Source organism: Saccostrea echinata, unplaced genomic scaffold (genome assembly GCF_033153115.1).
Source record: "Saccostrea echinata isolate AGI-Se365-2 ecotype Australia unplaced genomic scaffold, CSIRO_AGI_Sech_v1 ptg000034l, whole genome shotgun sequence".
NCBI lineage: Eukaryota > Metazoa > Mollusca > Bivalvia > Ostreida > Ostreidae > Saccostrea > Saccostrea echinata.
Window position 1 is genome coordinate 1968045 of NW_026889783.1, and position 26659 is coordinate 1994703.

At 33.8% G+C, this 26659-nt stretch overlaps 4 protein-coding genes across 4 annotated transcripts; 2 read left to right on the top strand and 2 right to left on the bottom strand.

Annotated features, from left to right (window-relative positions):
- Positions 1-2065: 2065 nt before the first annotated feature.
- LOC133199528 (phosphatidylinositol-glycan biosynthesis class X protein-like) lies at positions 2066-5043 on the bottom strand. The gene is made up of 6 exons (XM_061335339.1): positions 4932-5043; positions 4035-4156; positions 3812-3950; positions 3190-3406; positions 2751-2839; positions 2066-2224 (listed from the first exon to the last, which is right to left on the bottom strand). The coding sequence occupies exons 2-6, from the start codon at positions 4142-4144 to the stop codon at positions 2096-2098; spliced, it is 684 nt and encodes a 227-aa protein (XP_061191323.1). The 5' UTR covers positions 4145-4156; positions 4932-5043; the 3' UTR covers positions 2066-2095.
- LOC133199529 (charged multivesicular body protein 6-like) lies at positions 5033-9011 on the top strand. Its single transcript, XM_061335340.1, has 8 exons — positions 5033-5159; positions 6019-6128; positions 6475-6562; positions 6701-6787; positions 6925-6990; positions 7116-7196; positions 7309-7369; positions 8348-9011. Exons 1-8 carry the CDS (start codon positions 5082-5084, stop codon positions 8395-8397), a joined length of 621 nt encoding a protein of 206 aa, XP_061191324.1. The 5' UTR covers positions 5033-5081; the 3' UTR covers positions 8398-9011.
- A 1057-nt stretch (positions 9012-10068) lies between these two features.
- Positions 10069-14821, top strand: LOC133199530 (ubiquitin-like protein ATG12). Its single transcript, XM_061335341.1, has 4 exons — positions 10069-10179; positions 12832-12968; positions 13154-13216; positions 14556-14821. The coding sequence occupies exons 1-4, from the start codon at positions 10086-10088 to the stop codon at positions 14613-14615; spliced, it is 354 nt and encodes a 117-aa protein (XP_061191325.1). The 5' UTR covers positions 10069-10085; the 3' UTR covers positions 14616-14821.
- Positions 14822-16100: 1279 nt separating this feature from the next.
- LOC133199531 (cilia- and flagella-associated protein 52-like) lies at positions 16101-20533 on the bottom strand. The gene is made up of 11 exons (XM_061335342.1): positions 20381-20533; positions 19873-20072; positions 19416-19552; positions 19182-19310; positions 18856-18955; positions 18458-18723; positions 18065-18283; positions 17794-17942; positions 17348-17684; positions 17016-17253; positions 16101-16704 (listed from the first exon to the last, which is right to left on the bottom strand). Exons 1-11 carry the CDS (start codon positions 20439-20441, stop codon positions 16543-16545), a joined length of 1998 nt encoding a protein of 665 aa, XP_061191326.1. The 5' UTR covers positions 20442-20533; the 3' UTR covers positions 16101-16542.
- Positions 20534-26659: the final 6126 nt, after the last annotated feature.

Sequence of the window (26659 nt, forward strand, 5' to 3'; positions counted from 1 at the left end):
TAAATTTATGAGATCAGCAGACCATACTTAGTCAAATGAATATGTAACAGGAATGGAGAAATTTTTTGGGTGGAAAGGGAATCGAACTCAGGACCTCGTGAATCATTAGTCAGGTGCTCTAGCCACCCATGCAGACACACATGGTCCAAACAAACAAATCTATATTCTCAAATCCTAGGTACAGACCAGACTAGCAGAAAAGGAAAAATTAAAACCTGGAATTAACTGGTACCCCACATTACTAAGTCAACCACTCTAAACAATACACTATCCAGACCAACATCCATGAACCATGTAGCCCAAACCACTACATTCCTCCATCCTTATATTGTCACCACTTTACAGTAAGAATTTAGTAGACTCAAACCAAGGGTTGACCCAAGGTTACTTTACAGTAAGAATTTAATTGACTCAACTTAGGATTGAATCTGGTTTACTTTACAGTAAGAATTTAGTTGACTCAAACTTGGGATTTAACCTGGGTTACTTTACAGTAAGAATTTAGTTGACTCAAACTTGGGATTTAGCCTGGGTTACTTTACAGTAAGGATTTAGTTGACTCAAACTTAGGATTTAACCTGGGTTACTTTACAGTAAGGATTTAGTTGACTCAAACGTAGGATTGAACCTGTGTTACTTTACAGTAAGGATTTAGTTGACTCAAACTTAGGATTTAACCTGGGTTACTTTACAGTAAGGATTAAGTTGACTCAAACTTAGGATTGAACCTGTGTTACTTTACAGTAAGGATTTAGTTGACTCAAACTTAGGATTTAACCTGGGTTACTTTACAGTAAGGATTAAGTTGACTCAAACTTAGGATTGAACCTGTGTTACTTTACAGTAAGGATTTAGTTGACTCAAACTTAGGATTGAACCTGGATTACTTTACAGTGAGGATTTAGTTGACTCAAACTTAGGATTGAACCTGTGTTACTTTACAGTAAGGATTTAGTTGACTCAAACTTAGGATTGAACCTGGGTTACTTTACAGTAAGGATTTAGTTGACTCAAACTTAGGATTGAACCTGTGTTACTTTACAGTAAGGATTTAGTTGACTCAAACTTGGATTGAACCTGGATTACTTTACAGTAAGTGTTTAGTAGACTCCAACCAAGAACTGAACCTGTGTCACGTTAAGGCAAGACTTCAATTCTAGGATTGAACCTGTGTCACATTAAAGCAAGACTATTCAGACCTAGGATAGAACTTGGGTCACATTACTGGAAGACTACTCTTAAACATAGGATAGAACTTTGAAGCATTACTGTAAGACTCTACTCAATCCTGTGATAGAACTAGGGTCACATTAAGTGAAAAGCCTTCTCAAATCTATGATCTACGTGGAGTCACATTATAGCAATTTTACTCTACTTGAACTAAGGATTGAGTCCTGGTTATATTAAAGGGAGACACTAAGATTGAATGCAGGTCACATAACAGCAAGACTCTACTCAAATATAGGGTCCCATAATGGCAAAATTCTAATCAAACCAAGAATTGAATCTGGGTCAAATTACAGTAAGTCTCTACTCAAACCAAGAAGTGAACTTGGGTCACATGATGGCAAGATTCTACTCAGATCTAGAATTGAACCTGGGTGACATTACAGCAAGCTCTACCCACATCTAGAATTTAACATGGGTCTCATTACTGCAAGTGCTCTAGCAATGTGCTACCTGGGCATCAAAGAAACCATAATTAAACAGTGTTGCTTCCCTTGGCATCACAGTTCCATCCTTGTTAGTGCATCTCTTGTGGTTTTTTCCTGCCCTGTTCCTGACAGTTAAATTACGTATGCTTATAATTCATTCAACCTTGTTGAATACTGATGTGTTATTGGTTATTAATTACAGATTGAATTCAATTTTCATCACAGTATAGAATAATAGCACTGAATGCAGCTTTGAAGGAAAAATGAAACATCTCTAAAGTGAAAGCAGTACATGTTTATATTGGACACATTGATATGGAGACTTCATAGACCCTGCAAATTCTATTGAACAAATTCTATTTAAAATCTTGAACCACTTATTGTCTACAAATATGAAAGAGAAGGCAACATGTCTATATGCAGTATTTAATGTATTTTATTCACTTCTGTAGAATCTTTGAAGATAAGAATAAACATCCAATTAATGTCACTGCCAGAGTCACACTAACAACTGGAGTTTGCTGATAGAGGCTCCCAACAGGGATATCAAAATATATACTGCTGGCATCCTGCAAAAAAATTATTTCTTTTTCACCAATCCAGTCAGATTAGAATATTTTTAGAAAATACAACATCTATTATGCCATATTAACAAGGATTGCCAAAACAATTATTTTACAGTAAGGAATGTTAACCCCTTTCTTTCTATAAGAGTAGTAGAAATACTTTTGGTTTTTCCTTCTCAATTAATCTTTACACTCACCTTAATGGCCAAGTTTTTAAATCAATGAGGATAAAGTCAAAATATAAAACATTTTCCAGTTTAAAGAAGCACATCTATTTTAGATTACCAGCAATTCTTGATTTTAGAATCAAAAAGTGTGTGGGGGGGGGGGGGGGGGGGCTTTCCTTTCCTTTTTTAAAAACTTCTTATGTATGGTTCTTCCTACCAACTTACCGGTAACGGGAATCCACATTTTCTAAAGGGGGGGGGGGGGGGGGTTCCAAGATTCATTTCTAAGATAATTTACTACGTACATTTCATAACTCTGCAAATTCTATGCTAGATCTGCATGTTATTAATGTACTACTCACTGTTTTGTAAGATATCTCTGTCCAGGTACAGTTTTCATGTGAACCGCTACAAGGAAATTGTTTCTCTGTCTTTTTAATGGTCTTCAAATCTACAATAATGAAATCCTTTAAGCTTCTGTTCCCTTGGAATCATTTCTTTTAGTCAGTTTAGAGGAAAGGGGTGGGGAAGGGAGTGTGTGGACTTAATAATTCTTTTCACAGCTTATAATTCATTGGCAAAAAGAGAAAATTTCGTTTCTTGTAGTCAGCACATGTTTAGAAAAGAAAAATAGGGCATGAATGTTATGACATATCCCCCAGTAAGGAATATTTACTATTTGTAATATTAATCAGAGTACCGATAACATATTTCTTGAAAGTTTTCAGTCCACCCCTAATTTCCAAGTATATTCAAATATTTAAGAATACTTTTAAATCCTAGGAGAACTTTTCTGGTTACCATTTTGGTGACAGAGAAGATAAATGTGTGGGTTCTGTATTACTACATGTGCTGTACTCTCCTCCGACAAAGGCTGATGATATCGCACATGAACTGGAATTGTAACATTTGTCACAAATTCTGATCCTTCCTTTAAAAGTTGTTTTGGGTAAATTATGAAAGAAAAACTAGTAGATAATTCTTTTGGTTTCTCAATGTCAACTGCTGCACTGATGAACTAAAAAAAAATTGGGTAAAGTCAAATCGTTTGAATTTTTAATTACCGGTAGGAATTTATATACACTAAAATTGGGATGTACACCATTGTAATATTGACAAAAATTAAGACAGAAAATTACTGAAGATGTGTATCAAAATGATTTACATGAAATAAATGATCTCAGATCCTACACAGTGGGCTTTATAACAAGTTACCAGTATTATATCTTTTTTCTAAGACACGCTTGAAGCAATCTGAACTTTGTATTCTCAATATTGATGTTACATGTGAACATGAAGTCCTTTTAAAGACAGATTTTGTGAAACTAATATGGTGTACTTTTGTAAAAACTTACATTTATCATTCCCCTTGTTTAACATTTTGTAAGTAGAGTTAACTCCCCTTGTTTACAGTCAACATTACCTGGGGTCCTCCCTTTTCCCTGAGATTCTTTAATTCATACGGATCTACATACATCCCTGGTGGAAACTCTTCTTCTATCAGACATTCACATCCTGGTTCTATCAGAGAGGAAGGAATCAGAAGTTTGGTGAATAAATCCCTGTAAAAGTTGTCATATTTGTCATGCAAAATATCACATTTTATAAGACGTCACAACACCACACAAAGTGAAGCCCACAGATACCTGTGAAATCCATTCTTCTTCAGTGTTCTGTACATATTTGGAGAAGAGGGAGAACAAACATTGACAGCTGCACTAAAAATCACTAGAATCAAAACCTGACACTCCAGCATCTCTCTGATAACCTGCAAAAATCTTTGTTTTATGAAATTCTATCATCAGCACCAGCTGTATTAATTTTTTTTTTTGTTGATCAGGGGATTTTTATCTGAAACCAAAAGGGCCCGGTCTTTATTTTTAGCAGGGACCTATATACTAGTTAGTATATAGGTCCCTGTTTTTAGGTTACACTGGTTTCAACTATATTCCTCTGGTGACAATCAGTTACAATGGAATAAAAAATCTTAAACCCAAGTGGGAACTTGTAGATACAGATGTAACCAATGTAACCATTATAAATAGTTTAACAAATTAATGACTGAATAAATGAAAAATGCTGTTCATCAGAAGCTTATGTAACCTGTATTACTGGTTACAAATAAAGATAAGAACTTATCACTTTGTAACCATTGTAACCAGTGCAACCAATTAAAAATGGAATAAATGAAAAAATGCTCCCCAGTGAAAAGGATATGTAACCCGTGTTACTGGTTAAAATTGAACACTGGTTAAAGTCAGCACTAAATTCTTGTCATATATGACTTTATACAATGTATATATTTTTACCTGGTGTTGAGACTAGTCAATACTGAGACCTTTCATGACAGGGTCCTATGCAATTTTATTTGGGGTATATAAACGAAATTGTAAGAAAATGGGGAAGGGTATACATGTACAGTACGTATCTTTAAAAAAAAAAAATTTAAACCCCAATGAAAATTATACCTTAAGATAATACAAATTTATCAGATTAATGCGTATCAACTCTGTTAGAAAATCAGAATTACTTTAGTTTATTACCGATGTCCTTAAATTTGATGACTTGCAACAGTTACTTTTCAACTGCCCACATTTTCCTCGTTGTTGTTTTTTTAAATCGGGATCGGGATACAGACACTTTACGATAAAGTGATGGTTCTGAAATAAAAATATTGTCATTTGATTTTAGAGATGGGAGGATTATTTTCTAAAGAAAAGAAGTCAAAACCAACAGAATCAAAGGTTACAGAACAAGATAAAGCCATTCTGGTAAGTTACAATTAAAGTAATATCTGAAATTTCGAATTTACTCTGTTTACAGTAGCAATAATCTATTTCTAAATAGGCCTAAATAATAAAACACACTATGACACTTGGTAGGATTAGTAATTTAGCCTAATAATTTGTATCTAATTTTTTATCTTTTTGATTAAATCCAAAAATCTTTCAAACAACTGGATGTACAACTACATTGCAAGCGTTTGATGGGTGGGGCCCTTGCCCGTGGGAAGCTTTTAAAAAAAAGGGGGGGGGGCATACACTGACAACGAACCAAAAACCTTTGACAAGAAGAAAAGAGAACAACAGCACACAAACAAACACAGAAACTAATAAATTAAAAAAATTAATAATAATGAAAGAAGCATAAATAAACAGATATAAATACAAGTGAATGAATATAAATAAATAACAAACTATTATGAAAAATGAATGAATAAATAAATGAAAGAAAAGCACAAAGAAATAAAATAAAACTTAATCATAAATTTAATCACATTAACCAAAATTGCAGAAAACCTAGATCCATTTTTAATGGTAGTGGGTGGATGGTGCTGAGTGTTTGATTTTCAAAGTGTTGTATGGTTTCCTCATATATTCAACAGAAACTAATCAAACTTAACTATTATGCTTTTTTTTAACATTATGTTGACAAAACAATTGAAATATCAGGTGGGCAAAAGCCCCCCCCCCCCCCCCCCCAAAAAAAAGAAACAAAAGTCCCCCCCCCTCCAAAAAAAGGAACACCATCACCTATACATGCAGGTTCCAACAGCCAGTGAAAACAGTATTATGATATCAGCCTTCAATTGTTTATTTTGCTCTTTCAAAAGTCTATGATTTATTTTAGCAACTCAAACAGCAACGAGACAAACTAAAACAGTATCAGAAGAAAATTGTGGTTCAGATTGAGAAAGACAGAGAAGTTGCCAAATCATTGCTTAAAGATGGCAAAAAAGAGTAAATACTTACATTATATTGTACAGTCAATAAAAAAGGTGTGAGTAATAATGAAGCTGAGTATAAATGTATTTTGTTGTTTTATATGCAATAATTTTTTTAATACCAATACACTCATATAATTAATTACTGATCAGTCACTTCGCACAATATTTCTCAAGAAACTCAATCCTATTTCCATGATATAATTTTAGAAACATACATTAAAATCATTACAGTGTTTACAATTTACACTTTTTAAGACAAGATAATATCAGGAAAACCCAGAATGATTTTAGGTCTTTGAGTAGTGTTTTTGCATCTAGCTGATATAATTTGACACTATTTGACTCTGTTATTTTGACAGCAAGGCCAAACTTATGCTAAGGAAAAAGAAGTTCCAGGAGTCATTGATTGAAAAGACAGATGGACAGCTAGAGAACATAGAACGAATGGTACATCAAGATTTAATTAGCAATTATCTTTGCATTAAATTTAAATACTTAAACCAGAGTCTCTTCATTTATTTAGTTTTTTTTTCTTTTTTTTTTTCTGAAAGATAAAGAACTGACATACTTATTCCTTTGTTTTAGGTTCATGATATAGAATTTGCTCAAATCGAAAGCCAGGTTGTCCAGGGTCTGAAAGTTGGTAATGATTCTTTGAAAAAGTTGCATGAGGTAAGTAATTACCCTGCTTTAACTATTGCCAAATTCGGATAACAACCTCAGATTTTTCAAGAGAGTTCCAAAGTTAATGCATAACTACAAGATAAAATGTTTTGAAGTACTGTTTATTCATTATTCCACAATTCCAGATTTTGTCACTTGAAGATGTGGAGAAAATTATGGATGATACAAGAGAATCTATTGATTATCAGCGAGTGAGTTGGGGGTTCTAACGAACATTTATCTGATTTTTGAGAATTTTAAATAAAAATTCGGTCTTCATGGAAAAATCTGAACAGAGAATTGTTTTAAAACTGTTTTTTTTTTTTCTTGAATTTAGGAGATAGATGACTTATTATCAGGTGGCCTAACAACACAAGATGAAGAGGATGTTCTTGCAGAGCTAGATGAGATTGTCAAGGTAAGAAAAGACTACTTGTATTTGGCCTACTTTGTCTGTACTGTTTATATCATGATCTTAAGTAAAATGTTTGAGAAAACTGTCATCAGCTAAGTGACAAATTTTTACGCAGGTGGATTTACCTGAAGTACCTACTGATGAACTTCCTGAAATAGAGGAGCGAAAACGCAAAGGTAAACTACGAGTGTCACATTTCACAAAGTTTTCAAGTGCACCAGATTGGTGAAGACTTATTGAAGAAATCAAAATTCGTAGCATTTTTGGGGGAAAGGGGGGGGGGGCTAGCTGGTATTTGACAAAACGGCTATTTCATTGCAAAACAAAAATATGTGTTGAATTTGAATTTTTTATGGGTTTGCTAATATGAAAATTCAGTTACCAAATACTTTCTAAAGCAATTTCTGGATAATTTTGTCATACTATCAAGCCATATGATTTTTTCCAAGAAACCTTGAGACAGAAAAATAAGAACATTTAATAGCTACAAAGGAGGATCATTCTTGAAAAGGGGGGGGGGGGTGTGGACATGGAAAACTTTGACTAGATGTTTTGTTAGGCATATGTGAAAATTTTGAATTTAAAGGAAATTCGTTAAATTTTTTAGATAAAATAACTTTCCTAATGAAAGGAAAGCCCACAAAACTGTCATCTTTCTTTATGTATATGTCTGTAACATAGTGGAAATTTTATTTTATTAATTATCCATCATCAAACCTATGGACTATCAAAGATATCTGCATGAAGTAGCTCATGTTGACAATTCGAATTCAACATTCTTATAAAAACAAACTAAAGTGTATTTTGAAAATAAAATGAAGTGTTTTTTGTCAGATCAGCTGTTTACAAATACAGTTCAATTGAAAAAATGTAAAATCCATTGATCAAAAGGCCTGTGTTTGCAAAAATGTGTTTTGAGGCAGAGTCACAATAAACTTAATTCTTTGCTGTTGCTTGAATTTTTTTGATAAGAATACCGGTACTCTTGTACACCTTAACTTGTGAAAATTTCAATCATTTTCATTTTCATGCATGTAAATTCTTAGAAGTTTTGTTCAGTGTATACATATTTATGTGTATTAAAACATTCATTTAATATATTCTATCATACTAGTTACTATATGTCAATATGCCAATGAAATATTATTTTTCAGAAAAGTCCCAGAGAGATCGACAGCAAGCGGAAGCCATGATGGCATCTTGATGTTGGTCAGAATAAAAACCTTAGATCATCAGTGAACTCTGTGATAAACACATCTGACAATATACATAATTTGTATCAATATAACATACTTTAAATTACCTTTTTTATTTACTCCAAATTGACATTGTATTAGTTATGGTAGCATAATGTGTTTTTTTTCCCCTCAATTCTGTGGAGGATGTTTCAAATTTTAATGGTTCCATAATATATATATGGTTCTGTAATATATAATATTGAAGCCACTTTATATTATTTTGAGAGAAAAAAAGGTCCTCTAGAAAAATATGTTACTAGATGCTGCATCTTGCAACATGATAGACAAAATTGTATCAGATTAAGTGTTTAGTTATTATGAGTACTACTTTGTATACCTGTATTTGTCATTTTAAGTGATGAGTTTCTGTATACTAGTGGTTAATTGATTCCATATGTTTATACACTTCTTTCTAAATGAACAATTGTGGGCAAAATTGATATACACTTCTTTCTAAATGAACAATCGTGGGCAAAATTGATATACACTTCTTTCTAAATGAACAGTCGTGGGCAAAATTGATATACACTTCTTTCTAAATAAACAATAGTGGGCAAATTTGATTGCACACACTCTTTTATTGTATTTTCTTTTTAAAATATGTATGTGTTACAAGACACTGTGTTATGATGTGTAATAGGTGATTTATATAATTCTAAGATGATGGTATAATCTTCGTATTGTTGTTCGGTATGTGTTGATTGTTAAAATTCTCAGATAGATTATACCCCAAGATGAAGATCTACTCTGAAAGTGGATTATGAAGACATAGCATGCACATTATTTTGTCAAATGATTGAAGAGTAATGATCCATATGTCACAGGTTTGAATCCAACTGTGGGGCATGGAGACCACTGATCTTTTGGATAAGACCGTATAAACCATGGTCTCTTGTGACTGTAGATTCAGGCACAGAAATCTCTCACTGAGCAATAGCCACAAGTGTTGAGTACAAGTCTAAAATTGCAGCCTTTCTTTACAGTTGGTGGTGTCCCAACTTGTGTGAAAAATTCTTGAAGGGATACACATCAAATGTTAACCAATAAACAAAAGTTTTAATCAGTGGCGGATTTAATTGTCAAAGTTAGCATTAATCATAGTTTCGTTGAGGAAATGTAAAAATGTCTACTTGGTAGACCTCATTTTTACCCTACAAAATCTCTAGAATCCAGAATCCTGGACCCACTGGGGGCCTCAAGGCAACCCCAGATGGCCAGACCCCCTGCCTACTTTTTGCACGCCTTCAATTCCTGGATTCGTGCCTGTTAATCATAACTAAAAACAAAATCTGAAAAAATGGAGATCAGGACAGGTAACTATTTTATTGTTGGACACTGAAGTCAATAAATTGAATATCATACTTAAACAGATTCCAATCTAGGGGTATCCTAGGTGCAGAGCTATAAGCCTTGATCTGAAAAAAAATTGGTATGGACAGCAGCTGCAGTTCATTAGTACAGCAAGGATGTAACTATGGGTAAAAATTGACAAAACAATTGTAAGTACCGGTATATTAATGTAAAGATTTATTATTTTTTTTAAATTCTGTGCCCAACGATTTTTTTCTTTTACAGAGCAATAATTTTTCGGGTTTATATATTTTTATCTTTCCGGTTTCTACTTTTATTTTTCTTCGACAGGAAGTAAACAAATATGTCTGACGACGGAAATGAAAGTAAAGATAGCAAACCCACAGAGGCCGATGAAAAGATCTTACCAACAAGTCCTAGTCATGCTGCTGCGAAAAGTAAACTTGTTACATTTTTAAAAAGTCGATTTCAACGATTTCATTGACACTAATATGTTGACGGTGCGACCGTTGGGGCGAGCGCATTGTTCACTTCATTTTAAGATCCGCCTCTTCAAACCTCACGAGACATTTGGAACGTCTAGACTGTGACGTCACATGACGTATGTTAGCTGCATTTCTAGACTGGTACCCTGACATTGGTTAACGGGCGCAAGCGCCCTGAAAAACCAACGACAGGTAACCACTGCCATTTTATCGCGTCACAGGAAACAGCAATGATGATAAAAATCTATATTTAAACTAGCGTAAATCCATAGTGCTGTTGTAAAGAAACCTTTCTGCACTTCACACTGCTAACAAAGAAAATAAACCGTTAGGCCCACGAATTATTGGCAAGCGATATCATAGGCCTTATTAAAATAACTCAAATCTATGATTATTTACTTGCAATTATTTGCCATTCACATATTGGTATGGTAAATCATTGATTCAACCAGATTCAACTACGACACAACATGTTCTTTACCTTTATAATTTATGTTTTTAATGTTACAGCATCCTCGCAAGCCAGGGGTCCTGAGTCAACACGTTGCCGTTGGACGGCAACGTGTTGACTCAGGACCCCTGGCTTGCGAGGATGATGTTACAGGGAATGAAAGTGTTTAACTTGCCTCTCCAACTCCACATGTTAACACTACTGGAACATGATTTCATTAATTGTGACATTTATAAACTAAGTATACTCAGTCAATACAGTCACTGTCATGTTATTTGAATATTTCCCACGTTTTCCATTGTTTTATTCTTCAGTTTAGATATGCTATGTTTTGTTAACTCTGTTGTTTAGATCACTGGATCCACCTAACATTCTTCTCAACAAGCATGGATGCTATTTATTTTTAGAATGCGCAATTACTATGCGCGACAAAGCAGTGAGATTTTCCACTGTCATGGCGGCGGTGGTTACCTGTCCTTGTAATTCCTAGCGGCAGCGACTGGAATCAAGGGCAGAGAACTAGTGCTACTGCATTTCCATAAACAAAGTTTAAAAAACTGCACATATTATAACAAAGAACGTTTAATCTACTATCTGCATGCAATATCCATTAAATTAAGGTGAGTTTATTTTTTGTGAAATTTTAGTTGTTGTTACCGCGTGAATGAAGTTAGCAGCGAGAACAAGAAGCGATGCATTGTGGGTCAGAATTACTGCGGAAAAAAATTCTATTGAATGAATGTGCAGTAGTCCGAATTTTCTCTTCGCCCAGGCGTTGTCGTTAGAGCTCGCAGTGACGAGCGGCGCTTCGCGCCGCTCGCTGCGCTCGCTATCAATGTCATTGTATTTGGGGGGGGGGGGGGGTGTTAGAGAAGTGGAAGAAGTGGACAGGCATAGCCATTCCTTGTCTAATTTTTTTTTTTTTTTTGAGAATGATGGAATAGGTTTGAGAAAAGTATCATTTTGATAAACGATAGAACAGCTTATTTTACACAAAATGCCCAATTTGTTTCAAAAGATTTCACATGGTTTGTGCAGTATATGAAACTCACCAGAAATCATAAAATATAATAGCTTAATGCTTATGAAAGTTGTCAGCCCAGCAAGGATTTACTAGCCTGAGAAAATAATTTCCCTTTAAGACTATTTTTGTTACATTTGTAAAACCATAGTCATTAATTTGCCTGTCCTCTGGCTGGCAAGAGGTGCTCAAAAGAATTTTTTCAGTACAATCAGTTGTTAATTTGTGGCAAGTTTAACACGTCTAGCTTGGCATCGATACAAGCAAATTTGTTCGCATGAGGCAGAAATTATGCATATCAGGCAGATGGGCGCACGGGTATTTCTAACAACGTAAGTGGGTTTGTGGTTGAATATGATATTTATCCAATGAGTTGTGTGTTCTTATATCACCGAACCCTGGCGAGGGGGTAGAAAACACACAAGTTGCCAAGGATAATAACACATCCAATCTATGGGAGATTCTCATTATCACATTTTACATATAGCTATCACATCATTTTATACTGTTTTTATACTTGAATTGCAATGTAGCAAATCAGAGCTGATCTGCTCCAGAACGATTTTAGAAAAAACAGAAGTAGCACTAAAAATAACTACAATACCAAATCAATTATAACAAACCTGTTTGAGCTATGGATTAAAAAATAATCTATTTACCAGTATTAAAGACAAAAATTCAACTCATTTTTCTCAAGGTTTTTTTTCTTGCTTCAGATTTACATGCCATGTTGACATTCAGAATTCTCTGGACTGTTCATAGTATTTGGCTAAGAATAGATCTGAATTATCAGCCCCTGTTTATTTTGCTATATTGCAAACAAGGAACAAATTTTATGGTTAAACCAGGTCCATAGAACAATATCATTTTAACTAGAGAAGTTCTATTTAGGCCAATATTATCTACAGAATTGTAGGACTGGCTGAGAAATTTCAGACAGGCAAACCAGACGGTTTCAGATCCAAGCATTGTAAAAACCTTCTATTTACAGCCCCACTTAAAGCATAGCTTCCTTCAATTTGTTCAGGTTACGGACTACATGTCAATGTGTCAAATGCTGACTAATTTTTCTGCATGGAATATACAATGTACACTATTATGATATAAATTGTCCTGTATCATTGTTTTGAAGTTGATGTTCTCCTGAAGCCAGCTGGAGATGCCCCTATTATGAAGAAAAAGAAGTGGGCTGTTGATAGAAATAAACGTATTGGTTGGGTTGGAGAATTCATCAAAAAGTACCTCAAGTTAACGTCCCAGGACTCTGTGGTGTGTTAAATGCTTTAGTTATCTCAATTCAATTCTCAGCTTTTCCATCTTTAATGTGATAGATAGAACTAAAGATAAGATAAAAAGAACATACAGAAAAATAATGAAATTTGTTGGGAAAAAAAACTTGTTTTGTTTTTAAACATAGAGATATTTATTTCACTCTGATGTATTTTAATTGTCAGTTCCTGTATGTGAATCAATCCTTTGCTCCGACTCCTGACACTGAAATTGGCACCGTATTTGATGTAAGTAAATGTACTGTATATTTCATTGGACATATAATATTTTGATTTCTTCAGGATTCATGTTTGAATTCTAATTAGCACTTTTGCCATAGCAGCTTTCAGAGTACGTACGTTTCAAACATGATTCTCGCCTCCTTAATTTAGTATCACAATTACCTAGTGGTTATCTACCCTGCTGTGGCTCTTTTGTGGCAAAGTCGAGGAAGCTCTAAATCTCGTGAGATTTCCAGGATACAACATTCTTTATGCTAGTGACAGTCAAATGATTTGAGTGACTATAGTCCCAAAAGTACAATGTACTGCCAAGGTTGCACTTCAGATAGTAGGTCATCTAATTCAGAATGTTCGGAGTATTTTATCATCTTTCAAAAGTAACAGTTATCAGAAGGAAGTGATTGAATTCTAAGCTAGTATGTATACATGTCATAAAAAAATGTATCACTAAAAGACTTACTCTTCTTAAAATCTGTTACCATGGTTCAGCAAATGTTCAGGAAGATTCTTTTTGATGAGCCCTTGAAAAATCTACACAATGTCCCCATCTAATTAATATACCTACCTCGACTGTGAAAGAGTTCCATCAAATTAAGTAATCGCGATGTCAAGTATTGTCACATAATGGATGTATCTGCACTAAGGATTTTTTATATGTATGTTGAATTTTAGGAAGATTTATAAAGGCAGTTGCTCTAACTATACTGCATTAATTAAGAGTGATATTGTATTAAATTTGATAAAATTTTCAGATGATATTATGTAAATCTCATAGAACATACTGCGAATTCTGAGAATGTTTTCTGCTGTAAACCTGCTATAATGCTGTAGGGTATGAACTGATCACTCCCTCAAGATTAACAGAACAAGAACACAAGGGAGATAATGCAGCAAAAGGATGAGAATGGGTGGGAGTGAGCGTATGAGGGCAACAAATTTAGGGAAAAAGAAACTGAGGGCAACATTGCTAGAGTAGGGGAGCAACATTACAAGTTTGTTGTTAATTTCAGTCCCTTGTTCTTGTTCTTTTGCATTCTTACAATCTCACTTTTGCCTTCCCACCCCCGAGCACTGACCCACTGCATTATCCCCTTCTGTTGTTGACTTGTTGTTTTGGCATTCTTGCTCCCTCACCCAAATGGCAAGGAAGTTAGGAAATGAGTGATTCTATCAGTACACAACATTTTACTTTATTGCATCAATTGATCTTGACACAAAATGTTAAAACACGAACTGTACTATTTGCATTTTTTACTGTATGCATTATTACATTTTACATTGTAACTTATATCAGCGAAATGCATTTCTAAATGAAACCATTATTTACAAAGGTTTTTCTTTGTAGTGTTTTGGAAGTGATGGAAAACTTGTTTTACATTACTGCAAAACCCAGGCTTGGGGCTGAAGAACAGTTTTGTGATTTTACAGACTTCATGGCTACAATATTGTCAGCCATAATGAAATGGTCATTGTGCAATACTTTCCTTGATGGCAGATCATTGTAGGTATTACCAAACATGTAAACATTTTAATGTGAGCAGTACAAAGGATATTGTACACTGTGATAAAAATATGTTGTTGACTGAATAAATGAATACTGTGAATGTAAAATTAGATCTTCATTTTTATTATATACCCAAGTGTGTATCACTCAATTTTACTGTAGATTTCGTACAATCACGTGACTGTGTGATCCGACTTTCCGGATCACCACACTGTGGTTTTCTGAATCCATATCACCCCTCTCTGAAATTGATGACGTAGTACACAGAAACATGACGTTATTTTTCATGCGCATCAAAAAGTTCCTTGAGAATATGCTTTGTTTGATGGAAAAATCTTATATAATTGATCTCAAAAGTTTTTTTAAACATATATTTTGCTAGTTGTAAGGGGGGTATATAATAAATTTATCATTATAACAGTAACTTGATCCGAAGAGCTGTATCACGTCTCGTTGACAGGCGCGGATCATCAGATCAAACGGAGCGTCTCGTTTGATCTGATGATCCGCGCCTGTCAACTCGACATGATACAACTCTTCGGATCTAGTTACTGTTATAATAATGTATATATATTTCAGACATAATTACGTGTGTTGGTTTACTCGTTGTAAATGGGTTCAGATACACTATACATATTTCTTATTTACAAGTTACTAAAAGTCTTTGTTTTCTTCAAGGAAGCTCTAAACACTGCTCACTGAAGAGTTCTAAATCAATGGCAGTTTTATGCAGTTAGAGTGATCTGCCTTTTGATGTATTGAGTAAATGGAAAACTAGTTTAAATGACATAATTTGAAATAAATTAAAGTATTCTAGACCAAAATAAATAATTGAATACATTATTTGCATGTTTTCTCCCAGATGTAAGCAAACAATAGTGACTTCCGTACACTAATAATTCATTGTCTGAGAACATTTTTCCCATAGAAATATGGCAGGTACTTTATGCATATCTTTACGATAAAATTTTCACAAATAACAGATCTTTTATCATTCAAAAAGCATATTTAATTTTATGCTTACTGTATGCCCACAGCTTGTATATGGAAAAACAGGAGGGATGTTATGAAATAGCAGTACATGCACCAAAAAAAAAAGAAGAGACCATTATGTTTACTTGCCTAATACCTCTATGTACATTCTTGACACCCCCCCTCACCCCCCCATGGGGGAGCTTTAATCAAGCTTTTCTTTTCAGTGACATTACTCTACAACTGTGTATTCATAAGGAGTTGTACAAGGGACACAACTGTAGGATGTAAATATTTTTGCCTTTAAGTATCACTTTATTTTGTCTAAAAAATCTTAAAAAAGATCTCAAACTTAATACACATTTTTAAAGTAATTTTGTATCCATCAGACTTAAAAAATTTCTGAAATTAATGTAGAGTGTAAGCTTTTTATTTCATATGAAAAGAACAAGTTATATAATTTGCTTACAAAGAAATTAATACATCTTAAAAATCAAGCCATTGTCATCCAGAAATACAATTGTAAGCAAAAAGTGTTTTTTTTCTCCACAGTGAAAATTGTACAAGTTATGAAATGTTAAGTCGGTCTCATACATGTATGTGGTACATACTGCTACATAAACATATATTTAAAAAACAAAATGAGAACAATATTCAAATAAATACTTAGCACATTTGAATTTTTGTACACAATAATGTATTTTCTGCCTTTGGTTTATTTCACTAAGGCATATTAAAGATATTTTGTCAAATTTGTAAAACTCAGTCATCACCTAATAATCATGTTACGCTTCAGTCTCGCTATTCCACCTCAGATGATAGTAAATGTCAGTCTAAAATTGTCATGGTGGGGTGATCATTTGATGTGGGGTTCCTGAGGGAATTTCCATACAAGGATAGCACCATCAGCACTAACACTGACGATGTACCTCTGGTTAGGACAGATCTTGGCCTTCTTAATGGGGGCACTGTGACCGATTCCAACAAATATCACCTCTCCATCCTCATAAGTCCAAACCTGCAAATGTACTTACAAATACAATGCTGTCTTTACAAAATACACCAATATAAAATCTAGCCCCGGGGCCATAAAACTTAGTCGAGCTCACTTTCAATCTCATGCAGTCTCACTTTACCACTATATGGTGAAAGTGAGAACGAGATCAAAAGTTTTATGGCCCCGGAGCCTGATCAATATTATGAGAATATGATATTCTCATAATATTGATCAGGCTCCTGGGCCATAAAAAAGATATTATCTTCTATTGACTGACAATTTACCTTCACTTAATACAAAGAATTTTGCAAAAAGTGTGTGGTATATCTTACCTTTAGAAGTTTGTCATCACCTCCAGTGACGAAATAGTTCTGATCTGGTGAAACATCCATGGCATTGATAGAGCCACTCTTGGATCCCTCAAGCTCTCGAATTCCCTTGCCATCACAGCATTCCCAGTATCCTATTTTCCTGTCTGTACCTCCAGTGATAATCTGACATTCCTTAGCCCCATAACAAACGGCCTGGAATAGGGTGTTGGAAAACACAATCTGGCTCCTCTTTCTACGCCTGTGTAACATAAATGTAAATATTATGAGTGTAGATATTGGAAAAGCAACAAAAATGGACAAATTTAGTATCAGAAACAGATACATGTACATACTCTAAATCCCAAATAATGCATGTCCCATCAGTGCTGGCAGATGCACATTCCTTATCATTCCTCGTAATTTTGATGTCAGACACACGTCCCTTATGCTCCATCATGGTTTCTACCAGTGAGACAATGTCTTTTCCTTTTGGATCCCAACTTTTGGAGATTTTCCAGATTCTGACCTGGCCCTCTCCGCCTCCACTAACAATTCCAAGGCCATCAGATGTACAAGCCAGGGCTGTCACCCCTTTACTGTGAGCCTCCTCAATCAAAAATTTCTCAACAAGGGAAGTGCTTTTGTCTTTAGATGAAAATCCATACCCTCTGATTTTTCCATCATCCCAAGCTATATAGAGAACAATCAAAACCCCACTCTAAATCATTGCTGAAACATTTATCACTGCTAGTGATACTAGTATTTTAATGAATCATCACTGTAGAGTTCGCTTATTTACCTGAAATGATGGTTTTTCCATCCCTAGTAATGTCAACAGCATTGCAGGTCATGTTCTTCACAACTTGTCTGCGTATCTCTTTCTTCAGCTTCAGCTGCCAAATTCTGATTTCTTCATACTGAGAGGTAACAATTAGCTCCCCTGTCCCACTGTTATAAAAAAACATAATCAAAAACTTCTCAATGAAGTGACAAATTGAAACTTCAATTTTATTTAGGGAAACTATCAAATCCGCCCTTAAAACTTATTTCAACTAATAAGCATTACTTACTAAGGGAAGACAACATCTGTTATTTCATGTGAATGGCAGGTTTTTATGAGCTCAGCCCCTTGGTTGGCATTATCTTTGCCTTTATCACAATTGAATTCAGCAAAATTGAAGCGGTAGATTTGAGAATTGGCAGTTCCGACATAGAATTGATGTCCATCTCCTCGGAGACCTATGGAGGTAACAGCAAACTGCTTCTTGGTTTTGTGGTCCCTCCATGACCTGTGAACATTTAAATGTTTGTCTTAAGCTTTTTTTCTTTGAATGTATTTACTTGTAAATGTTGGAGAAAACTCCCAACACATTAGCATACAAAAGTTGTTTTTTAAAAAAACAACATTTTTTGAAATTAAGAATTGTTTGCTTTTGTCATGTGAAAAATCACATAGTTTTTACCTTTTCTTTTCAAAACAGATTTTTCCTTTCTTATTTTTGCTGTCTTTCTCTACTTTGTTAAAGAATTGAACTAGGGCCACTTCTCCATCTCCAGACCCAACCAACAACTGACCAGACTTGATGAGGGACAGTGTTGTCACCCCACTCTTGAACTTCTCTTTTTCTGGCCCCAGGAATTGGAAAAATTTAGTATTCATATTAACCCCAATAATGTCTCCAGTTGTTGTTCCACAGAAAAAGAAGGGTTCCTGGAAGTTGTCGGCCATCTGAAAAAGTGTATTAATAATTAACAGTCCTTCTCTCGTGTGTAGTAGAGCTTTCCACTAACGGTACATGTATTAAAGTGTTTATCCTTTCTTATCTTATTTTCAATGACAAAAAGGTTGTACATAGAGTACCTGTATACATTTGACCACTCGCTTGAGCTGACCCATTGTGACATCTGTTGGTCGGATTTTTCTGTTGCCTCTGTCCAGTTCCCAGACACGCAGGGTACCACTGAAAGATGAAAACACACATGAAATCTAAATTCTAACTTTAATACTTTTACATGCCCTATAAGTAATGACTTTTTTCAGTTCAGGGGAGAGGTGCTAAGTTTATATGCAAATGTTATGCCTGCAGTGATACAAGCAGAGAGAGAGAGAGAGAGAGATAAAAAAACCAAGTAATATGTAATAATAATCTGCAAATTCTGAATGCTTTTTTCCTATTAAATACTTACTCTCCTCCAGTAACAAAAATATCATCAGATTTGTTGGAGAAAGCTACACAGTATGTGATTCCAGCGCTCTCTACTTGTGCTTGGTGTCCACAAATGGCCTCCTTTTTGGCAATATCCCATACCACCACACTGAAATTGAAAAAAAAAATGTTTTTGAGTGATGACTGGATTAAAATCTTTGTCAAGCAGATACAAAGCATGTAAAAATTTTGACAAAATGAATAAGATTTTTACCAGCTGTCATCTTGTCCTCCTAGGGAAACAAGGTACAGTTCATTTGGAGAGAATGAAATGTCTTCCACCTTAACTTTATGGAGTGTAAGCCGGGCATACAACTGTCTGCTCTCAAAGTCCCAGATAATCACATCAGCCTACATTCAAATTTTACAACATTAGATTAACAAATGCTATACTTATCAGTTTTATTTTGATTGTTTATTGTAGATATTTGGATTTCATTAATTTTTAGTGTTAGGAAATGTATTCAGAAGTTGCATCTCATCCTAATAAGATATGAGGTATAAGAAATTCAATGAAAAATTAAATATATTTCTCTTGGTATAGTGTTAATTTAGAAGTAGATAACTAGCATACAGTAATGTGAGGGCCAAAATGACCAATTAATTTTCAAGAAAAGCAATTTAATTCCCCCCATTTCAGTAGAAAGCATTAAAGTGTATTTTCTTCATACCTTGAATCCCATATGTGTGACCTGTCCTGAGGCCAGGTATTTCCCACTGGGAGACACGGTGACACATGATACATTGTCTGTGTGTCCCCATAGGAAATCTTGCTTCTGTGTGGAAATATTTTCAATCACCACGGTGCATCCCAAAGGGTAAATTAGATGTTCTCGTCCTGGATGAACTTTCAGTCCACTTGCAACTGCCCCTGAAGCAATATGTAAAGAAGGTATATTTGATGGATCAAATGAAGACAATTTTCGACAAATTATACGCTTTATTATATAGAGTGTGAATTATATGTAATTACAGTTACTTTTGCGGAAAAGAGCATATGTATATCATGCAAACTGGAAATGCATGGGCGCTTAAGTAAAAATGCATTATCACATTCAGAAGTTTGGCAACAAGACCGGTCGTTGTTATGAGGAAAACATAACATTTTATGAATGTTTCTTACAGGGTATTTAGCTGTAAATTTATTTTTTACAGAAAAAAGTATTCACTTCTACTTACCATTAAAACCAATAACAGAATCAAGTTCCAAGCGAGGAACGTTAATTGGTGAATCTCCCATTATTCACCTCTTATTTGAGACACACGTTCTCTTCCAGCACAAACAGATCAACCCTTTGAAATTTGGAATGTTGTCATTGGATACAAACATGGCGACAAGAAAAGCGCCCTCTATAAAAGTTAATGTTTAATCCAAAACCGCGGGAAGTACAATATACAATAGCTAGCCTTTTTAACAAGCGATTGGTTTTTGTTTGTTTGTTTGTTTTTGCTTTTTTTTTTATTGTTGTTGTTGGACAGACTCAAAAAGAATCGATTGAAATAGCTTAAGGTATGTCACTCGTCAGCCTTTTAGAAAATTTCAGTCAGAACCTCTTACTTAAAAACTATTTATTACAATTCAATCTTTATAACATATTTAAATTAAACAATGTAAAATGTTCAACATCCAATTAAAAAACTGCTCAAAAATTCACAAAGAAGCAAGATTTATAAGGGACTATTTCTTGTGGCGGAAGGATATTTAGCAGAAAATTCTGCAAATCTACACATTTATTAAATTTAATATCTTGGAACTTTAGCCTCACATACTTTTACTAAGAGAATATTTTCCGTTATGATATGCCTGGAATATTAAATATAGGTCTGAATTTATATTTTTATAACAAAATTTACACCTTCGCTCAACAAACATCGCCAAGAAATGAAGATATATCAAGGAAGTCGAGATAAAATTTACACAGTTTTTTGCCTGAAAATCGCATATTTTGATCAATATTTCAAAATTTACATCACTGACCCCAACTTTTTCTTTCATTATTTTAAACTACTCGATACTTTTGACCGATCAGCACTTAAGTCGTAAAAAGTTTGATACAAGAAAATATTCTATTGCCTCTTTAAATAGATTTTTAATACCCCAAATATGAGACATTATTAGTGCAAAAAGGTCACACAATAATTTACGCGCATTAATTTGCATGATTTGTTCAATGATAAATATTATTCAAACTATTTTACGTAAAATAAGATTATGTTTATTGCCATGGTTACATCTTATAAAATATGATAACGGTTAAAGTGATTAACCAAAGAGTTACAATTTAAGTGCAAAAAGGTCAACTTAATTGTACTGTAGCTTAGTTAGATGCACACTGACCCCGATTTTCTCTGCGATTTTAAGTCATACTATATGAGTACTTATCCAAAATATACTTCTCAAAAAATCCTTGATATAACAAATTTCACGAGTGACATACCTTAATTAAAGGTTGGATGACACATTGAATGTTAAAAAAAATCCCAAACTATAAAAGCGAAAAAAAAACCGAGGTCAGTGAGGAACTCACATCTGTATCCCAAATTGCGGAAATAAATCAATTTTTAAAATATATGTATACTGATGATTTGTGCCTATTCGATATATGTGACATTCAACTGAAATGAAACGACCCAGCGTTGGGTACAGAGTGAGATAAATTAACTATTAAACTGACCAAATTCCTCATTGCCTATTTAAAGTAAAACTATACACTGTTAAAGGCTGCTTGATGTACAGAAAAACTTTCGGCCAACTTCTGTTTTAGTCATATTTGTATGGAAACATCCTCAGGTAGTGTAGATTCAAGATTGTTCAAATGATGACCAATGGGGCTAGGCCGGGGGTGGGGCCGCAATGGGCGGTCAAAGTTTAACATAGGAATATTTAGGGAAAATCTTTAACAATCTTCTTCTCAAGAGCAGCAAAGTCATGATTAGTCATATTTAAGTGGCCACGTCTTCAGGTAGTGAAGATTCAAGTTTGTTCAAAATATGACCCCTGGGGTTAAGGTAGAGCCACAATGGGCAATCAAATGTTTAAATAGGATATATAGGAAAAATATATAAAAATCCTTCTTCACAAAGAAGAGTAAAGTCATAGTTAGTCATATTTATATGGAAACTTACTAAGGTAGTGTTGATTCAGATGTGTACAAATCATGACCCCTGGGAGAAAGGCGGGGCCACAATTGAAGATCAAACTTTTACAAAGAAATACAAAGGAAAAGGTCTTCTAAAGTCTTGATTATTCAACACAATATTAAGACATCTTCAGTCAGTATAGAATCTTTTTTTAATCACAACTCTCTGAGGGTAGGTTGGAACCACTTAAGGACATACGCAACGTAGTTTGAACTTTATTGTCTTTTTCCCTGGAGTTGAAGAGTTCCAATACTTAAAGGAATTGTGTGCTACATTTTAATGTCTATATTTGCTGTTGTACACTTCTTCTAAAACAAGTTTGGATAAACAAAACATCTAGAATATATGCTTAGTAATTTTTTTGTATTTTTCTTTGAATTAAACAAGAATTTTCATCAGTTGATATCTTTTCAAAACCCCTGGTAATGCATGCTGACTTTTTGTCTACGAACATCTGATGACATTATAATCTTAAATTAAGAAAATCTTGAAAAATTATCAGTAGGTAAGGTACGTTGCGTATGTCCTTAAATACATGTATTAAAACTTTTCACAAATGAACCGATTTCTGTTTTTCTCTAGCTAAAGTGCTCAGGTGAGCGACGTGGCCCATGGACCCTTTTTATAACAAATATACTCACAATTATTTATTTTTACTCCACTAAAATAATAAAATTATTACTTTTATTAGTAAAAGAGTAAAAGATTTTTACTGGAGCTAATATAGTTTAATCCAGATCGACGGCAAAATCGAAAAAAAAACTCCCCCAGGCTTGGTTATAATTAATACCGCCTGCTCAAAGTTGTATATTTTATTCCCCCCCCCCCCCTACTTATTTGATTTTATTGGTGCTTGCAAAATTAGTACAGATTTCCTATAAGATATTTCTTGACCACAAAACAACGCATTTTCGATGCATCGGATTGAGTACCGGTAAGATTCATGAAGCATCTTAACAAAAAAAAAAATAATGTAATTACATTTATGAATAAATTATATCAAAATCCAGAAAGTTGGCTATATTTGACCCAAATAGCAAATAAAAATCGTGAGATACCAAGACCGTATTATAATATTAAAATGTTACTTGCAATGGCCAGTGTTTTATTTCTTTTGTGCAGCGAGAATTTTAAGGAATAATTGTGACTGAGTACTGAGTAGCATGGCCAACTTTACATGTGCGCTATGTTCACTAGTTATAATTTTTAAAAGCGATAAAAATCATCAAGAAACTATCATGAAAACAATGGAAAACATCCAAACACATCCTTCATATATATATAATCAACACTAACCATTTATAGGTTTATCTGCTTAAACATTGTACATTGATGGAGCATACAGTATCTGTCATGTCCGTCTTCCGTCCCTTCGTTCTTCTGTCTATCCTCTTTGCGTTAAACTCAGTTTAAAAAAAATATTTTTATGAAACCTTCATTCAAAGATACATATATATTTGAGACAAAAACTCGGCTGGTCAATGTTTTCTAATTTTGACGTTTCCTGTGACCTTGACTTCACTATTCCTCATTTTGCGTTTACCTTACAGTTTCAAAAATATACAGTTACATTTTTATACATTGATACAAAATGGTGAGATTAAATCAGGCGTATTACAATTCTGAGCTTGGCCTAATTTCCTAGGATCCTATCATTCACTTTTAAAGTCATTTTTATCAAACTTCATACGAAAATACATATTGGTGAGTGCAATTCAACTGACGTGTGTTATTTATTTTCTGACGTCGACCTTTCACATGATATTGAACTTCCTCTTTGACCTTAGCTTCACTTTTCAGAATATCATTATCATACTTTAAACAAACGTGTATTAGTAATGGCGATTCAACTGTGTCATAATTTTCTGACCTTGACATTTTCCATGACTTTGATCCCAATATGCCTTGTTACAACGCACTTTGAAAAATTACGCACTTTGAAAAAAAATTTCAAAGTGCGGTATATTTGGGACCAAGTTAACGCATTTTGAAAAATATATATTACCTTAGTTACCTTAGTTTCAAAGAGACCGTTCTGTTCAAGATATTTTCTTCAAATATTTTAACACTGATACAGGCTAGTGAGAGAAATTCAACGTACCGTAATTTTCTGACCTTGACATGCCCTCCTTTTCTTTTTTTTCCTCATTTTACTCACAGTTCTCTTTAATTGTTAAATTAGATAAAGCATTAATTCATACAATATTCAATGACACCAACTAACAACAAACTCCAATGTTTGTAAACTTATACTCGATTTTGATAATGTTCAGCTAAATAGAAGTTTATAATATATTGATCTGAAAAACTCCTGCAACTGTGACATGTAAGGCGAAGAGTCGATCAGTTCAGTTTATTAGAGTCAATCTCAGTTTATCAGTTCACATAATCAGTTTATTATATATCAAGAATTTTCAGTTTCTGACACTACTGATGTACTTATTGTATATCAAATAATTGTACTGTATTATGGCAAGTTTATAAAAAGTTGTAGAAGGAGAAGACTATTAAGTTTTTGAACTGTTTGAACTTGTGTATAGGGTACGTCTTAACTTTTTGACTAGTACTTTGTCAATAAAATATGTTCAATTCATAGGTCCCTGGTATAAGTCATGAAATTCTGTCGAAAAAAATGAAATATTTTTATTTTATTCTCAATATTGAAAGGAAAAGTTGAAAATCTCACTTATAATAAAGTTGAAGGAATGGAGAATCCCCCCCCCCCTTAATCAGAGGCGTAGTCACAAACTTAAAAGTGGAGGGGGGGGGGGGCTCAAATCCAAGAAAGATCTAAAACATGTATTTATAAAGAAATTAACAGGCCTGTAGGAAGCAATTTCACTTTGAGTGGGCACAACCATATATTTTCAGTTGGGGGGCACTATCAGTTCCCAAAATTCCTTGACAAGCAAAAAAAAAAAAAAAAAAAAAAAAAAAAAAAAATTCATCAAACGTTATTATTGAGGGGGCACAATGATATAGTAGCTGTTTTCTATGGTATTCTATATATATATATATATATATATATATATATATATATATATATATATATATATATATATATATATATATATATATATATATATATATATATAATGTCGTGTATTTAGTCAGAGATATAAATAGAGGATATTCAATGTTTTGTAGATGATTATGGAATTTATTTCACGAGTGGGACAGGATTTTTTTTATATTTTCACGAGTAAAAATATCAAAAAATCCTGCCTCACGAGTGAAATAAATTCCATATTCATCTACTTTGAATTTTCTGTTTATTACATTTTCTTTGATTTTTCCTTTGTCTCTGTCTTTTCTTAACACAGTGTCATAGGCTTGACGTCATAGTTGAGCGGTTGAGACGTCATAGCTTAGAAGTTGTGCGTCAGACTGAAAACATTACATCGCATGGATTTTAGCAACATATTTAGGAAGAAATTTGCAGTTTTAGCTCTATCAAGATACTTAGTTACTATCTCTATCTTATGACAGGCCAGAAATTATTTTTTACTTACTTTGATATCCTTTCACACTGTGAGCGAATATCTTTTTTGGTATTCTTTCACACTGTGAGAGAATATCACTTTTATTCAATAAATAAATCACAGTATTTCACTGTTGAAAATGTAATAAGTAATGTTATTTATAATATATGTCTCTGGTTTAGGCGTAGTCACAGGGGGGGGGGGCAGCAGGGGCACTAGCCCCCCCCCCCCCAATTTCAGATATGGGGGGCAAGAGTATGTCTGTGCCCCCCCCCCCCATAATGTAGAACAAAATCACAGCTATATTGAAATTATAGTAAACCTCACTTTATGGCAAATTTACCAGCAACAACCGAGTATAAGCATTTCTCTTGAAGTAATAGTCATATACTTTATACGTGCCCTCCGATAATTATTTTATATATATATATATATATATATATATATATATATATATATATATATATATATATATATATATATATATATATATATATATATATAAGAAACACGTTTCTTTTAAATTTGTTTATATAAAATATACACTTTTAAAAGTATTTTATCACCATAAGGCGAGTCGATATGAGCATTTTTTCTTAGCTGAAAAAGAGATTCCTATCTTAAATAGGAAAAAATAAAACGATTCCGTATTCGTTTGAATAAATTGTATTTTATATGTTGTTGGAATTTTAGCTTTTCGTGTTCTAAAAAGTTCAATTTATTATTTCTTGAAAGTTCTAGTCATGAAGTCTTTTGCGAATGTGGTAAGCGAGGCATGCTGGGAATGTTTTGTATGTAAACAGCGCAGAATGTGGTATATTGTTTTCTTTCGTGT